Source organism: Epinephelus fuscoguttatus, linkage group LG15 (genome assembly GCF_011397635.1).
Source record: "Epinephelus fuscoguttatus linkage group LG15, E.fuscoguttatus.final_Chr_v1".
In the NCBI taxonomy this organism is placed as follows: domain Eukaryota; kingdom Metazoa; phylum Chordata; class Actinopteri; order Perciformes; family Serranidae; genus Epinephelus; species Epinephelus fuscoguttatus.
Window position 1 is genome coordinate 42235490 of NC_064766.1, and position 17045 is coordinate 42252534.

A 17045-nucleotide genomic window follows, 5' to 3' on the forward strand; every position below is an offset into this window, starting at 1 on the left:
GCTCTCACCTCCTCCTCTGGGTGGACCTCCTCCTCGAGGCGGCCTCCCTCTGCCTCCGTTGTCCCAGCCTCGGCCCATCTCCTCTGGGCCATCGAAGCCCTCCTCCTGGCCGCCATACTCTTCAGGGTAACCTCGACCTCCGGGCCGGCCGGGGCCTCCTCCTCTGAACCTGAAACACCAAGTGAATCCAGTTCAGTCCAGTCCAGACCAGTTCAGACCAGTTCAGATCTCTGAGGGTCAGCAGGTTTCAGTATATCAGCAGAGAGTGTCTCACCTGTCGTCTCTCCGTCCTCTGAACTCTCCTCCGGTGAACCTCTCATCAGGGCCCCAGTTCCCTCCGTTCCCTCCTCCTCCTCGGTGTCCTCCCCCCCTGTGTCCTCCTCCTCCTCCTCCTCCTCCCCCCTGGTATCCTGGTCCAGGTCCTGGCCTCCAGCCCTCCTCTCCTCTGCTGTGGAAGTCCTGGCCTCCGTCAAAGTCCTGCTGTCCACGTCGACCCTGCTGGTTGTCCCCCCAGTAAGGACCTGAGCCCTGATCTGGTCCTCCAGGACCCTGCCGGTCAGGAGGGCCCATGTGGTGGTTGGGCGGCGGCCCTCGAGGGTCTGAAAGGAGTCAACAGTGGTTAATAGGACTTGATGTGAACCAGGACACAGCTCTAACTTCGGACTGAAGCCAGAGAACATTTCAACTCGTCTGTAAAGACGGTTTGTAGGACGTTAAACGAACCACAGTCGCTCTAAAGAGGACAGAGGAGGAGAGAAGGCGTTCTGAGTAGAGAATGAAGGGATGAGGGACGGAGGAGGAGAGAAGGCGTTCTGAGTAGAGAATGAAGGGATGAGGGACGGAGGAGGAGAGAGGACGTTCTGAGTAGAGAATGAAGGGATGAGGGACAGAGGAGGAGAGAAGGCGTTCTGAGTAGAGAATGAAGGGATGAGGGACGGAGGAGGAGAGAAGGCGTTCTGAGTAGAGAATGAAGGGATGAGGGACGGAGGAGGAGAGAAGGCGTTCTGAGTAGAGAATGAAGGGATGAGGGACGGAGGAGGAGAGAGGACGTTCTGAGTAGAGAATGAAGGGATGAGGGACGGAGGAGGAGAGAGGACGTTCTGAGTAGAGAATGAAGGGATGAGGGACAGAGGAGAGAAGGCGTTCTGAGTAGAGAATGAAGGGATGAGGGACGGAGGAGGAGAGAAGGCATTCTGAGTAGAGAATGAAGGGATGAGGGACAGAGGAGAGAAGGCGTTCTGAGTAGAGAATGAAGGGATGAGGGACGGAGGAGGAGAGAAGGCGTTCAGAGTAGAGAATGAAGGGATGAGGGACGGAGGAGGAGAGAAGGCGTTCAGAGTAGAGAATGAAGGGATAAGGACGGAGGAGGAACATACAGAGCAGATAAACACTGGGCCCACAGTGGAACCCTGAGGAACACCACATCATCTCAACCCCAACAGACACGGATCCAAACCTCTGCTCAGGACTCAGGATTCAAGTCTTACCTTTGTTGTTGGGCCCCTGCTGCCCCATCCCATGCATCATGGGCCCCGAGTTCTGACCCTGCAAAGACCAGATCAGGTTTATAGACCTCCTTCACACAGCTGCGTTAAAACTGAACCAGACACTCAGAACATCAGCTCACCTGGTGCTGCATGTATGAAGGCCCCTGCATGTTTCCTGGGGGGCCCTGCATGTTACCATGGGGTCCTTGCATGCTACCAGGCGGCCCCTGCATGTTCCCATGAGGTGCTTGCATGTTTCCTGGGGGCCCCTGCATGTTTCCATGGGGTCCTTGCATGCTACCAGGCGGCCCCTGCATGTTCCCATGAGGTCCTTGCATGTTACCTGGGGGCCCCTGCATATTTCCTGGAGGCCCATGCAACCCTCCTGGGGGCCCCTGCATGTTGCCCATTCCATAGTTGTTTGGCATGTTGCCGTGTGTCCTTGGTGGGGGCCCCATCATCCCACCCTGCGGGCCCATCCCCTGAGGTGGCATCATGCCACCTTGGGGAGGAGGCCCCTGAGGGTCCCTTGGACCCATTCCTCGTGGAGGGGGCCCCATCATCCCACCAGGGGGCCCCTGCATCCCCCTGGGTCCCATACTGTGAGGTCCTTGGGGGCCCACATTTCTGGGCGGGCCGGGGTGTCTCTGCATACCTTGGGGTCCCTGCATGTCTGGTGGTCCCATCATGCCCTGAGGGGGCCCCTGGTGAGGCTGGGGTCCAGAGGGCGGCCCCATCTGCCCAGGGGGCATGAAAGAAGGCTGCATGCCTCCGGGGCCCATGGGAGGCCCCATGTTGTTGGGCATCTGCTGAGGAGGCATGTTTGGAGGAAAGCCCTGTTGACCAGGAGGCATCGAGGCCCCTGGCCCTCCAGGGCCAGGGAAGGGGGGCAAAGGGCCCTGGCCCTGTGGGGGCCCCATGTTCCCGTCTGTGCTCATGTTCATCCGGTCCATCTTCATTTGCTGCAGCGAGAACCAAAGACAAGTTTGTGATGACATCACACTGGAAACGTCCACATTACTGTCACTGGGTGTTGTTAGAGGACTACACGTCCTCGCTGAGGACATTAGGACACTGAGGGACAGACAGTGTCCTGTATAATAATGAGTGTCATTTGTCCTGAACCAACCTGAAGCTGACTTCAGTAATGAGGGCTCACCTCCAGCAGAAGAGGGTTGGTGTACTGTAACGCCGCCATTTCCTGTTCGATCTCCGCCTGAGTCTTCTTCTTCCCGTCTACTTTCTGCTCCACCTTCCGGTCTTTGGACAGATCTCCACCAGGAGGCATCATGGGTACTTTATTCTCCGCCCAGGCCTGTGGAGAGGAGGCGGAGCTCACAGTCAACGTCTCACACTAACATGGTTCATGGCATTTGTACAGCGACGCCATCTTTATTGCTTCAGCAAGACATTTTACTGCAGCTTCCTGACAGACGCCAGGTGAGTGCTCGGCGTCAGCTGTTTACCTGTTGGAATTGCGCTGGGATCGGTTTGGCGTACGGGACTTTCTTCTGCGGGACCTTCTTGGTGTCTTTCCCCATGACCTCGTCCATGCCCCAGTCCAGACCTGGGATGGACATCTCCACCTCAGGAGCCGCCTCCTTACCTGGAGACAAGAGTTATTATATTGTTCACAGCAGCCTTGAAACACGCAGACAGTTCCTGTCTGAGTTCCAGGATGTTCCAGGATGTTCCAGGATGACACTTACTGTTCTGCTCCTGCTCCATGGCTGCCTTCAGCTGCTCAGGGATGCCCATACCAGGGATGGAGGCCACGCTGTTCAGGTCCACGTCATCTGAGACACAGAGACAGACAGACTGATCAGCAGCTGACTGAAACCTAAACTCAAAGCTCAGTGTGTCATTTGTCCTCCTGCGGCTCACCGTACTCCATGCCGTCCTCTGACATCCCCGGCAGCAGGTTCAGATTGTATCTGTCCCTCATCTTGTCCCCCGGTCGATTCCTCGTCCAGAACTTACTGAAACATTCCAACAACACAGAGGGAACGTTTAAAGAACAGAACCCCTCAGCAGCAGGCGGGCGTCTCCATCCTGTCACTACATGTACCTGGTGTGGTCGTTGGAGCCCGAGCACAGGATGTGACCCAGCGGGTGCCACGCCAGACTCCAGATCATCCCCTCATGAGCCATCTCCATCCCTCCAACCTCCTTCTCCACCCTGGACACAGAACACCAGTCAAACGAGCACACCCAGCACACAACAGCCCCCCCTGCAGGCTGGTGACGGGTGGCGTCCACTCAGCCCCTGAGTTACACTGACTGTGTCATCATTACCCCGTGTGCCAGAAGAGCAGAGAGCCGTCAGAGCCGCCGCTGGCAAACAGACCCTCGTGGACGGGATGCCACGCCACAGCTGGAGACACACAGCAGGAGACAGAGTCAGAGTGTGTGTGTGTGTGTGTGTGTGTGGATGAGTGCAGGTGTGAGCTGAGCTCTGACTCACCTGTCGCCTCCTTCTTGTGTCCTCTGAACACCTGCAGCTCCTCCTTCAGGTTTCTGATGTCAAACAGTTTACACAGGTGGTCACGTGACGCCGTCAGCAGCCAGTTACCATTCAGGTTCCACTTCACCTCCATCACTGTGTTCTTGTGGGCGTGGCTAAAGAGAGACGCTCAGTGACATGAGTAAGTGGTGACCATCAATGTCTCCATTTTCAGCCTTTACAAAACTATGTGAACTTTTCCTTTAAAGCTACACACACACACACACACACACACACACACAGATGAACTCACAGTGTCGCCAGACTCTGTCCCGTCTTTGGGTCCCAGAATTTGATTGGCTGCTGGCTGTCTTTACTGCCGGACACCACCAGACCTTTGGTGGGATGCCAGTCGACACACTTCACATCAGCACCGTGACCTGCACACACACACACACACACACACACACACACACACTATATTACACATCACATTACATCATACGGTAAAAATCTTATTTTCCTGGTCTCTACACTTCCTGTTCAAGGCGGGAATCTCACGCCATTATGTCGCCCCGCTGTTCTGTATAAAAGGTACGACCAGAGAATGAGGGGACGGAGTGGTCTCAGCTTTACGGTGACGGCAGAGCTGGAAACAGCTCCGAAATTGTTGTCTGTATGACAGCTGCAGGACAGGTGTTATATTTTGATGTGCTCTGTGTGCCACCCGCCGAGAGAGGATTAAAAAAGCAGCTGTTAGCAGTTAGCAGCTAACTCAAAGAAGAAGAAGAACAGCAGCTGTTAGCAGTTGGCGGCTAACTCTAAGAAGAACAGCAGCTGTTAGCAGTTAGCAGCTAACTCTAAGAAGAACAGCAGCTGTTCTTCCTCTTAGCGGGTAACTCTAAGAGGAAGAACAGCAGCTGTTAGCAGTTAGCAGCTAACTCAAAGAAGAAGAAGAGCAGCTGTTAGCAGTTAGCAGCTAACTCTAAGAAGAACAGCAGCTGTTAGCAGTTAGCGGCTAACTTAAAGAAGAAGAACAGCAGCTGTTAGCAGTTAGCAGCTAACTCAAAGAAGAACAGCAGTTGTTAGCAGTGAGAGGCTAACTTAAAGAAGAAGAACAGCAGCTGTTAGCAGTTGGCAGCTAACTCTAAGAAGAAGAACAGCAGCTGTTAGCAGTTAGCGGCTAACTGAAAGAAGGAGAACAGCAGCTGTTGGCAGTTAACAGCTAACTTAAAGAAGGAGAACAGCAGCTGTTAGCAGTTAGAGGCTAACTCTAAGAAGAAGAACAGCAGCTGTTAGCAGTTAGCAGCTAACTCAAAAAAGAAGAACAGCAGCTGTTAGCAGTTAGCGGGTAACTGAAAGAGGAAGAACAGCAGCTGTTAGCAGTTAGCAGCTAACTCAAACAATGAGGTCCAGGAGTTCCTTACCCTCCGAGCAGAGGACGAGATCAGCCGCCATATAACAGGGACGCTAAATGATTGTTACTGACATGTGATGTCATTGTTGTTGTTTATAAAGAGCTGCTGACACGTCTGTTATATGTCACACTAGAGGCTGACGCTGTTGTGTCACGCCTCTTTTGATTCTGTGATGTCATCATGCTGTCTGTAATCACACACAGGAACAACATGATGATGTCATTTGGTTCTGTGCAAACGTAAAGACGGGCGCCATCTGTGTGTAAAAAGCGCTGATGCTAAAGAGGGGGCATGTCTGTGGTTGAAGCTCACTGATTGGTCAGAGGTGTTCATGTGCAGGTGTTGTTTTAAAGGTTGTGTTCAGACTCATCAAAGCCCCACTGACTGAGGAAGGTAAATGACGCAGTGGGTGGAGATTGGCTCTGAGGGGAGCGGAGGTACGTTTCACTTCCTGTTAAACAGAAAAGTTTTCCAGGTAAAATCATGTGTCAGAAGTTTGCTGTTGTCACATTCTCTGTTCACCATGGAGACTTTTTTTATTTTAACTGCTTAAAGATGAGGATGGAAATTAATTTAAATGCCTTCAATATTATTAGTTCCATTTGTCCTGAGTCTCTGTAAAAAAAACAGCTTATTATTTCTGTGAAGCTGCAGTTTGATATTAATGAACATGTTCCATGGATTTAATCAGACAAGTCTGACACTTTGTTTCAGAGTATTTTTTTTTTTAATGTTTAACTTTATTTTAGTATGATCACAGCGTCATGTTTTTTTTATTAAATCACATATGACAATGGATTGATTAATTCAGTGTGACCTCAGGTCAAGTTAAGCTCGACGTACCTCGGAGGATTCTCTCCTCGTGGCAGCGCAGGAAGTCCCAGATCCGAACGGTGCCGTCGTCTGAGCAGGTGGCAAATTTATTATCTGTTGGAGAAAAACTGGAGAGCACAAGCAGAGCGTCACCATGGTGACAGAAACATCTGGACCGCTGAGGAAGGTCATGTGATTTGATCAAAAGCTCCCGAAGAGACTCGTCCAAACACGTCACATTGGACGATTACGATCATCTGATTCAATAAGCTCGTCACAATCAGTGTCGCTTCGTCCAATCATATGACTTTATATTTGATGTTCTCTCTCTTTACAGGTTCTGAGCTGCTGGATCATGATCCCCACTGAACACAAAGCAGTTTGTTTGTTGACCACCATGTCACTTTGATCAGTGGATCTAACCGGCGCTCAGTAACAGAACTCTCCTGTCATTTGACTGGCTGCTGTCAGATTGGTTGAATGAATATTGTTGTGAGCTTTTTAAAATAAAACTTTTTTTTTTTTTTTATAATAAAATAAAATTTTAATCTTCAGGGGAGGCAGCGAGTATTTTTAAGTCCAAAGGTACAAGTCACAAGTCTTTGGTGTAAAAGTCTAAGTCGAGTTTCAAGTCTCTTTTCGATTTGTCGAGTCTGAAGTCATTAAAATTGTGACGCAAGTCCAAGTCATGTGACTGGAGTCCACAACTCTTGTTTCTTGGTCATGCCTGTAGATTTAACTTCCTGCTGAATGAGGTCAGTTTCCTCTTACGTTCCTGATTGGACGGTTTCTCTCTGCAGGTGAAACAGACTGGATCCACAAACAGAAGAGAAACATCTCATCTGATGAAGTAAAATACGTCTCATCAAAGTTTTCACATCTGATGTTTGTAAACCTGATTCAGGATCAGATCTCGTCCCACCTGACTGAACATTCAAATACACTCAAATCCTTTCAGTGACGGCGTCTGAAACCACTTCCTGTTTACATCATGTTGATTTACAGTCACTGTCCAGCCTTTTATCTGAGTGCAACTTAACGCTCTGTTTCCATGCTGACAGGGTCCAAACATGAATCTGAGGGGCCACGAGACGCAGAAACAACCTGAACACTTCCTGTTCAGACCACCATCAAAAACACACTGGCACCAATTCTTCTTCTACTGCTCTTCTAAAGATCGTCTCTACAGCAGACACATCCAGGAACAACTCCACTGTCCGTCAGTCTGTCAGAGACAGAACACGTGAGACAGCGCAGGAACCAGAACATCATGGTGTCACACTGACAAACATCAAAGGGGTGACTGATTAATTTTCTATTGACTAATCAATCAATCAATTGATTCCAGCTGCAGACGTCTCCTCAAACAGTCACCCAACAGAGACAACAACAATCCCATAATGCAATATGTCACATGGTACAGAGGTCATGTGACTGATCAATTATCAGAGCTTCTTCTTTAATAACCTCAAACTGAGTCAACGTGTCACTGTCTCCACCTGCTGGACGATCACTGTAATGACACATGACAGTCACCAGCCTCCCGTCATACGGTCAGCTGTTAGACATTATTAGGGTTCAAGGACCCTTTTGTTTTTGTGCTGTTTTATTATTATTATTATTACTATTATTTTTCAGAAATGTTTTCACAATTTCCCGTGAGATGGTACATCGTAGCCGCATGAAATTTTTACCATTGATTGTAAGTTGTGTGCAAATAATTTTATTTATTTTTAAATTTATTTTATATACTTTATTAATTAATTCAAGTTTTTCACTCTGTTTGTCATTAAGTCCGAAAGACACACACATGCACAAAGTGGAGAGATGTCAGAGTGAGGAGGGCTGCCATTGGTCAGGCGCCCCGAGCCTTGCTAAAGGGCACCTTGGCAGTGCCCAGGAGGAGAACTGGCACCTCTCCAGCCACCAGCCCACGCTCCATATTTGGTCCGGACAGGGGCTCGAACTGGCGACCCTCCGGTTCCCTACCCAAGTCCCTGTGGACTGAGCTACTGGTGCTCAAAATATCAAAAACAGGCCAGATGGCGGCGCTATAATTTAGACCAGGGAAAATGTGGATTTGAAAGGTCGCACTGTGTGTCAGATTGACCTGAAACTTGTTACACATCGTCAGGTGAAGGTTTTCTGCAAAAGCCTAAACCCCCCTAAAGGTCCGCCCACTAGACTGTCCACCATATTGTATTCTCTGAAAAACACCATTTTTACATCTCCTCCAAAGGCGTACATCCAATTTGCACCAAACGTTCAGTGAGTCATCACGGGATGAAGCTTTGTAAAACTTATCATAGACTAATTGATATGTCATTGAGTTTTGATGATATTAACCAGTGAACATTAGAGGGGGCGTGGCTCTGCACATAAATGGCTTTTACTCCTTTAACTTTGAGCCAACTGTCACAAAAATTGTTGAAAATGTCGACGTAAGTATCTAAATCACATTGTAAGAGTTGATTCAAATCAACCAACAGGGGGCGCTACCCATGCAAAAAGTTGCTATCTCATAATCGGCCAGAGATATTTGTACGAACCTTGGTTTGCATGATCTAAGGTCATGTCTCACACGATGTAGAACATCTGAAAATGATTGCTTAAAGGGGGCGTGGCCTACTGCGTTAAAACGACATATCAAGACATTTCACAGTCCACACTTCAAAAAATCATAATAAATCACCAGTGTGTCCGACACAGCTCAAAGTTTTTCAGCACATCAACTGACAAAACTTTGTCGCGCTGCAACCTACAGTCAATTCAGAAGTCCGTCACTCTATATTTTTAAGAATATGCAAAATCATTTAACATCTGTATCTCCAAAAGTCTTCATCTAAATGCAACCACCATTGGCACAAACATTCTTCGGATACTAGATGACACACGTTTCATATGGTGTTCAGATCAGTTTAACGTTAGCTCAAAGTGATGTTCGTTATCTTGTCAGTTGTACTGTACGCACAACATTTTCTATTTCATCTCATTTTGAACCAAATGTCACCAAAATATTTCACAACATGCCTGAAATCAGCAGAATGATGTGCGATTATTTTCAGAATTTTATCACCAACACTTGAACTCATTGATATCTCACTGAGTTTTAAAGATGACTAATGAACTTTATGGGGGCGTGGCTTAGCAAACGACTCCACAAAGTTTGGACCAATCATCACAAACCTTGCAAGCAATGTCTTAACAGGTGCCAGGCACAAGTTTCATTCAAACTGACCACTAGGGGCGCCACAAATACAAAAAATGGGCATGCAGTAACACAAATCAGACTAGAAATCAGAAACTGATTATCCAATCATTACAAAACTTGCAGACTATGTTAAATGATAATTATGAAACACGTGAACACGTAATGATACTTCAGAGTACTCTAACACAGTAATGATACTTCAAAGTATTCTAACGCAGTAATGATACTTCAGAGTACTCTAACACAGTAATGATACTTCAAAGTATTCTAACGCAGTAATGATACTTCAGAGTACTCTAACACAGTAATGATACTTCAAAGTACTCTAATGCAGCAATGATACTTCAGAGTACTCTAACACAGTAATGATACTTCGTTACAGTACTTAAGTATTTTTTTGGAGTATCTGGAGCTGTTGCACTTAAGTCTTATTTGCAATGGCTTAACTAAATTTAAGGGATTCCTTATGATAAAAGGAGAAAACCTTAAATACTTAAAGGGAGGGGAGGAAGGAAGGAAGGAGGGGAGGAAGGAGGGGAACAAGGAAGGAGGGAGGAGAGGAAGGAAGGGAGGAGGAGGGGAAGGAGGGGAGGAAGGATAATTATGAAACACGTGTACTGTTTTAAAATCGGTCAATAGGGGGCGCCACAAGTTCCAAACAAGTGCAATGGCCTTTCACAAAATTCAGCCATAAATAAATGAGGGTTTTTTCAAACATCACCAAACTCGGTGGACTTTTTTAATTAAGCCATTAATTCATGTCCCCAAAATGTTTCTGCAGTTGACCAACAGGAGGCGACAGTGCTTCTAAAGAAGAGTGTGGCCCAATGAAGACTGGACATAATGCATGAGTATCTGTCTGACTGGCATCAAACCTGTGGTTAATCTTTAATTCAGGTGTCCTGAACTGTCAAAGTTCTTTATTCTACTCAGCTTTAAAAAAAAATTTTGTTTTAAATTTCCATGCTGGCTTGAACCCTGGTATTGCCGCTTGCAGCTATATTTATTATTATTATTTAATCATCAACGATCCTGAAAGCTACGACACTTCTCTGGGAAACAAATGAAAACTAGAATAACTACCCTGTGGTTGTATGACTCCGCCCACCAGTCCACCCTGTGGTTGTATGACTCCGCCCACCAGTCCACCCTGTGGTTGTATGGCTCCGCCCACCAGTCCAGTGTCTCTGACAGTCTCCATCCATGTCAGTGAAAACATGGATGCTTCACACACAGAAGATCTATACAATCAGCACAGTTTCAAGATTAGAGTCACCAATTCAGTATCTGACCAAATGTCTCCCCTTCTGTTCCTGAGATATGACGTTAAAACATGATGATATCACAGTCAAGCTGACCTTTGACCTTTTGACCTTCATTATTTTATCCTGTTAGACATTTGTGTCAAGTTTGGTCAGAATTAGTGGATGAATTCTTCAGTTATGGACAAAAACATGTTTTGTGAGGTTACACTGACCTTTGAAAAATTAATGATTCTGAATTATTTTTCAGTCCAAGTGGACGTTTGTGCCAAATTTGAGGAAACTCCCTCAAGGTGTTCTTGAGATAGATTCACAAGAACGACATGAATGCAAGGTCACAGTGACCACCAAAATCAGGTCAGTTCATCGTTGAGTCAAAGCAGACATTTGTGCCAAATTAAAAAAAAATTAGAGTTACAGTCACCTTTGACCTTCAACAGCTAAATTCTTATCAGTTCATCGTTAAGTCCAAGTTAGACATTAGTGCCAAATTTGAAGAAATTCTCTCAAGACCTTCTTGTAATATTGTGTTCATAAGAATGGCACAGACGCAAGGTCACAGTGACGTTTGACTACCAACTTTGAATCACTTAATTTGAGACTCAAAGCGGATGTTTGTGCCAAATATTAAAAAAAATTCCCTCAAGGTTGTCTTGAGATACACAAGACAACACAAGTGTCTTGCACAAGGAATGCAAGGTCACTGATTTTGGACCACCAAAATCAGGTCCGTTCATCATTAAGTCAAAGCAGACGTTTGTGCCAAATTTAAGAATTTCCCTCAAGGATTTCTTGAGATAATACATTAAGGAGAATAAGACGGATGCAAGGTCACAGTGACCTTTGACCACCACATTCTAATCAGTTCATCATTAAGACCAATTTAGAGGTTTATGCCAAATTTGTGGAAACTTCCTCGAGACCTTCTAGAGATGTTGCATTTACAAGAATCCCACAGACTCAAAGTCACAGCAACCTTGACCTTTGACTACAAACTTCCAATCACTTCATCCGAGAACAGGACAGACAGACAGTGGCAACCTCGAACAAAAGTATGTTTATTCTGCATAAACACTAAAAACTTTATTAAATGAAATATTTTTGTCTTCTTTTATTTTGGTTTTGTTATAAACATCTACGATGATGACAGCAGGGTGATGCTTACGTTGTCCAATAGAAAGTCTCTATTTGATCACATGACGAAACAATATGACACACAGCAGCTAGTAGCTGAATAGTGACTACATGATGAATACTGTTAGTCTGTCTGTACACTGAACATTAATGTAAAAACTACAGCTCCTGATGCTACACTGACTTCCTGTTTACACAGCTGATTGCTTCTGATTGTACTCTAACGCAGTAATGATACTTCAAAGTACTCTAACGCAGTAATGATACTTCAAAGTACTCTAACGCGGTAATGATACTTCAAAGTACTCTAACGCGGTAATGATACTTCAAAGTAGTCTAATGCACTAATGATACTTCAAAGTACTCTAGCACAGTAATGATACTTCAAAGTACTCTAGCACAGTAATGATACTTCAAAGTACTCTAACACAGTAATGATACTTCAAAGTACTCTAACGCAGTAATGATATTTCAAAGTACTCTAATGCAGTAATGATACTTCAAAGTACTCTAACGCAGTAATGATACTTCAGAGTACTCTAACACAGTAATGATACTTCAAAGTACTCTAGCACAGTAATATTACTTCAAAGTACTCTAACACAGTAATGATACTTAAAAGTACTCTAATGCAGCAATGATACTTCAGAGTACTCTAACACAGTAATGATACTTCGTTACAGTACTTAAGTATTTTTTTGGAGTATCTGGAGCTGTTGCACTTAAGTCTTATTTGCAATGGCTTAACTAAATTTAAGGGATTCCTTATGATAAAAGGAGAAAACCTTAAATACTTAAAGGGAGGGGAGGAAGGAAGGAAGGAGGGGAGGAAGGAGGGGAACAAGGAAGGAGGGAAGGAAGGGAGGAGGGGAGGAAGGAAGGGAGGAGGAGAGGAAGGAGGGGAAGAAGGAAGGGAGGAGGAGAGGAAGGAGGGGAGGAAGGAAAAGCTGGATTTTGTTCTTTAAACCCTTTAAATCATGAAGCAGACCTGTTTTCTCTAAGTGTAATTTAGGCTCCATTTAATGGACATTCAGAAGAAATAATCTTCATAATCCTCAAAATTCTGACCACTTAATTTTATCAGAAACACTTACTTTACTTTTACTGTAATACTTTATTAACATGATAAAATTACTTTTCATATTTGAGAACAGTAAATCTCTGCAGCCAGTTACACAAAGTTATGATTTTCCTGAGTCTGAGTTTTAAAATAAAATGTTGCACAAAACACCCTCAAGTCTTAAAGTTTCCATTGAACATTCACTTAAGTATTCATTGCTTTCTCCTTATCTTGGTCTTAAAATGAAACCCAGTCTGACGCTGCAAACTAAAATGAGGAGCGTTCTGTTTCTACATGAATGAATTAATGATTAAGTAAATCACACATTCACTCCGCTCAGCACTCTGCTGCTCCGCCTCCTCACACAGAGTCCAGAGCACGCTCTGCTGTGGAGTGTTGTGATTAACTCAACGGTGCAGTTTGTGGCAGACTGCGCTCATGCACTCAGAGTACTCAGAGTAAGTGTTTCTGAACACACCCTCAGTTTAACTGTTCTGGATCCAGCAGTGAAGCTTCATCACATGATGAAGAGGAGACGTATGGGTACAGTGTGTCTGATCTGTAGTTAACTGACGTCAGAACTCTGTTAACCTGCTGCTGCATTCATTTACAGGAAGGTTAGCAAAGCGTTCATTCAGAACGTTTCCATGACGAGCTGCAGGTCAGAGAATAAATACACTGACACTGTTCATCACACATGGACTCTGATTGTGAACATCTGCATTTGTATGGAGAGATAAATGTGACAGGACGAAGACGACCTCTCTTCATGGTTCGTATCAGAGAGCAGCAGAGTGACTGTGGGAGACACCATCATCATCATCATCATCATCATAAGTGAGACAGAGCAGCTGGTAGATCCTCACTGCAGGAACAACTCTTTAAATACACACGAACAGTATCGATCGATAAAACTACAGACCACGAGTCGTAGTCATCAATGTCTTCAGGCGAAAGACCTGTTAGCTGAGAGACAGACAGAGGACAGTCCAACATTTACTGAGAGAAAATTCTGAAGTCTGCCTGTAACTGCTCAGTCTGAGACAGCTGCAGCATGGCTAACTGCGTTAGCCTCTGTAGCATGGCTAACTGCATGGCTGTGTTAGCCTCTGCAGCATGGCTGTGTTAGCCTCTGTAGCATGGCTAACTGCATGGCTGTGTTAGCCTCTGCAGCATGGCTGTGTTAGCCTCTGTAGCATGGCTAACTGCATGGCTGTGTTAGCCTCTGCAGCATGGCTGTGTTAGCCTCTGTAGCATGGCTAACTGTCTTAGCTTCTGTAGCATGGCTAGCTGTAGCACGCTAGAACCTAACACATCAGAACTGAACCAGACGCACTAGAACCTGACACATTAGAACTGAACCGGGCACACTAGAACCTGACACATTAGAACTGAACCAGACACACTAGAACCTGACACATTAGAACTGAACCGGGCACACTAGAACCTGACACATTAGAACTGAACCAGACACACTAGAACCTGACACATTAGAACTGAACTGGGCACACTAAAACCTGACACATTAGAACCTTACACATTAAAACTGAACCCGGCACACTAGAACCTGACACATTAGAACCGAACCAGACACATTAGAACTGAACCAGACACACTAGAACCTGACACATTAGAACTGAACCGGGCACACTAGAACCTGACACATTAGAACCGAACCAGACACATTAGAACTGAACCAGACACACTAGAACCTGACACATTAGAACTGAACCGGGCACACTAGAACCTGACACATTAGAACCGAACCAGACACATTAGAACTGAACCAGACACATTAGAACCTGACACATTAGAACCGAACCAGACACATTAGAACTGAACCAGACACATTAGAACCTGACACATTAGAACCGAACCAGACACATTAGAACCTGACACATTAGAACCAAACCTGACACATTAGAACCTGACACATTAGAACTGAACCAGACACACTAGAACCTGACACAAAAGAACTGATCTGGACATGCTAGAACCGGACACACTAGAGCTGAACATGACACAATATAACCAGACACACTAGAACCTGACACATTAGAACCAAACTGGACATGCTAGAACCGGACACACTAGAGCCGAACATGACACAATATAACAGGAAACACTAGAACCGAACCTGACACAATATAACAAGACACACTAGAACCTGACACATCAGAACCAAACCTTCCCCTTGGTTTTGCGTGTTCACGTGAGGGGAGGTGGTGTCCCAATTGTCCATCAGGTTAACTCTTAACCTGATGGAGAAGGACCAAGACAAGGGCTAAGGGAAAGAAATGGAATTGGTCCTTGGTCTGTAAGGGCTTAAGTCAACGAGTCTGTAAGAGATCCATTTAGGATTGGGGGACTGTTACTCTGGTTTCTACTGCTCAACGTCGCTACAGTGTCCCCCCAGTGTTCCCTCAGTGTCCCCCCCAGTGTTGCCTCAGTGTCCCCTACAGTGTCCCCCCCAGTGTTGCCTCAGTGTCCCCTACAGTGTTGCCTCAGTGTCCCCTACAGTGTTGCCTCAGTGTCCCCCCCAGTGTTGCCCCAGTGTTCCCCCAGTGTCCCCTACAGTGTCCCCCCCAGTGTTCCCTCAGTGTCCCCCCAGTGTTGCCTCAGTGTCCCCACAGTGTCTCCCTCAGTGTCCCCACAGTGTTCCTGTGACTGCGTTAGTCCAGTCTCTACTGGTCGATGATGTCATCAGTAAACTGAACTGTGGGTGGTTTGAAATAAACATTTTAAACTTTTTCACCTTTTATAAACAAACAATCAGTTTTAAAACACATCAGATTAATATTTGATTAAAGACAATTGATCGTTCACAGGTCAGCTGTTCATTAACTCTTTAACGACCATGACAGTGGACTCTGATCAGTTAAAAACTACATGTGATACTAACTACAGACAAACTTCTGAATCTAACTTTACACCTAATGTTTCTAATACAGAGACTCAGTCTGCCCTTCTGGGCTTCTGTAGAAACATGGCGGTGCTCTGAGGACATGAACCCACTCCCTCTGCAGATATAAACAGGTCATTCATCATCAGGTCGTTATAAACAAATGAAACCATGGTTATAAATATCATGTTCCATTTCTGCCAAAATGAGCACCTCAATCCTAATAGCTGGGCCTTGAAAATGGAGCTAGGCTAACACTTTATCCCTGCTTCCAGTCTTTATGCTAAGCAAGTCTAACAGTCCCCCTGCTTCCAGTCTTTGTGCTAAGCTAGGCTAACAGTCCCCCTGCTTCCAGTCTTTGTGCTAAGCTTGGCTAACGCTTAAACCCTGCTTCCAGTCTTTGTGCTAAGATAGGCTAACAGTCCCCCTGCTTCCAGTCTTTGTGCTAAGCTAGGCTAACAGTCCCCCTGCTTCCAGTCTTTGTGCTAAGCTTGGCTAACGCTTAAACCCTGCTTCCAGTCTTTGTGCTAAGATAGGCTAATGCTTAAACCCTGCTTCTAGTCTTTGCGCTAATCTAAGCTAACAGTCCCCCTGCTTCCAGTCTTTGTGCTAAGCTTGGCTAACGCTTAAACCCTGCTTCCAGTCTTTGTGCTAAGCTAGGCTAACAGTCCCACTGCTTCCAGTCTTTGCGTTAATCTAGGCGAACAGTTCCCCTGCTTCCAGTCTTTGTGCTAAGCTAGGCTAACAGTTTCCTCCTGCTTCTAGTCTTTGTGCTAAGCTAGGCTAACAGTTTCCACCTGCTTCCAGTCTTTGTGCTAAGCTAGGCTAACACTTTACCCCTGCGTCCAGTCTTTGTGCTAAGCTAGGCTAACAGTTTCCTCCTGCTTCTAGTCTTTGTGCTAAGCTAGGCTAACACTTAAACCCTGCTTCCAGTCTTTATGCTAAGCTAGGCTAACAGTCCCCCTGCTTCTAGTCTTTGTGCTAAACTAGGCTAACAGTCCCCCTGCTTCCAGTCTTTGTGCTAAGCTAGGCTAACACTTAAACCCTGCTTCCAGTCTTTGTGCTAAGCTAGGCTAGCAGTCCTCAGGCCTCACAGAGAAGAAGACAGACAGGTTATTTTGGGAATCGACAGGTTCTGATATTAAGAAATCGAGAGGTCAAAGTGAAGCTTGATGTTCTAAGTGTCAAGACGTCCCAGGCCACATTCTGATGGCTGTAAACACAAAATGTCCGCTGGTCTGATTCCTGCTCTGTATCTTTGTCTCGTGTCCGTCCCTACATGTCCTGTCTTGAAAGTCTGAAAAATCAAAGTCTG

The 17045-nt window shown here is 45.8% G+C and overlaps 1 protein-coding gene and 1 long non-coding RNA gene across 2 annotated transcripts in view; both read right to left on the reverse strand.

Moving 5' to 3' along the window:
* The window catches only part of wdr33 (WD repeat domain 33), a 38313-nt gene that overhangs the window by 2393 nt on the left and 18875 nt on the right, over nucleotides 1-17045 (reverse strand). The window contains exons 7-19 of the mRNA XM_049599267.1: nucleotides 6192-6289; nucleotides 4244-4370; nucleotides 3952-4106; nucleotides 3783-3861; nucleotides 3556-3666; nucleotides 3372-3466; nucleotides 3197-3283; nucleotides 2954-3093; nucleotides 2647-2802; nucleotides 1628-2449; nucleotides 1488-1545; nucleotides 275-599; nucleotides 9-169 (exon numbers count right to left, since the gene is read on the reverse strand). Coding sequence (XP_049455224.1) covers nucleotides 9-169; nucleotides 275-599; nucleotides 1488-1545; nucleotides 1628-2449; nucleotides 2647-2802; nucleotides 2954-3093; nucleotides 3197-3283; nucleotides 3372-3466; nucleotides 3556-3666; nucleotides 3783-3861; nucleotides 3952-4106; nucleotides 4244-4370; nucleotides 6192-6289 — 2414 coding nt within the window. The remainder of the gene's footprint in view (nucleotides 1-8; nucleotides 170-274; nucleotides 600-1487; nucleotides 1546-1627; nucleotides 2450-2646; nucleotides 2803-2953; nucleotides 3094-3196; nucleotides 3284-3371; nucleotides 3467-3555; nucleotides 3667-3782; nucleotides 3862-3951; nucleotides 4107-4243; nucleotides 4371-6191; nucleotides 6290-17045) is intronic.
* LOC125902762 (uncharacterized) lies at nucleotides 14185-15345 on the reverse strand. Its single transcript, XR_007451172.1, has 3 exons — nucleotides 14311-15345; nucleotides 14241-14275; nucleotides 14185-14205 (listed from the first exon to the last, which is right to left on the reverse strand). It is a non-coding gene; the product is annotated as an uncharacterized LOC125902762 (long non-coding RNA).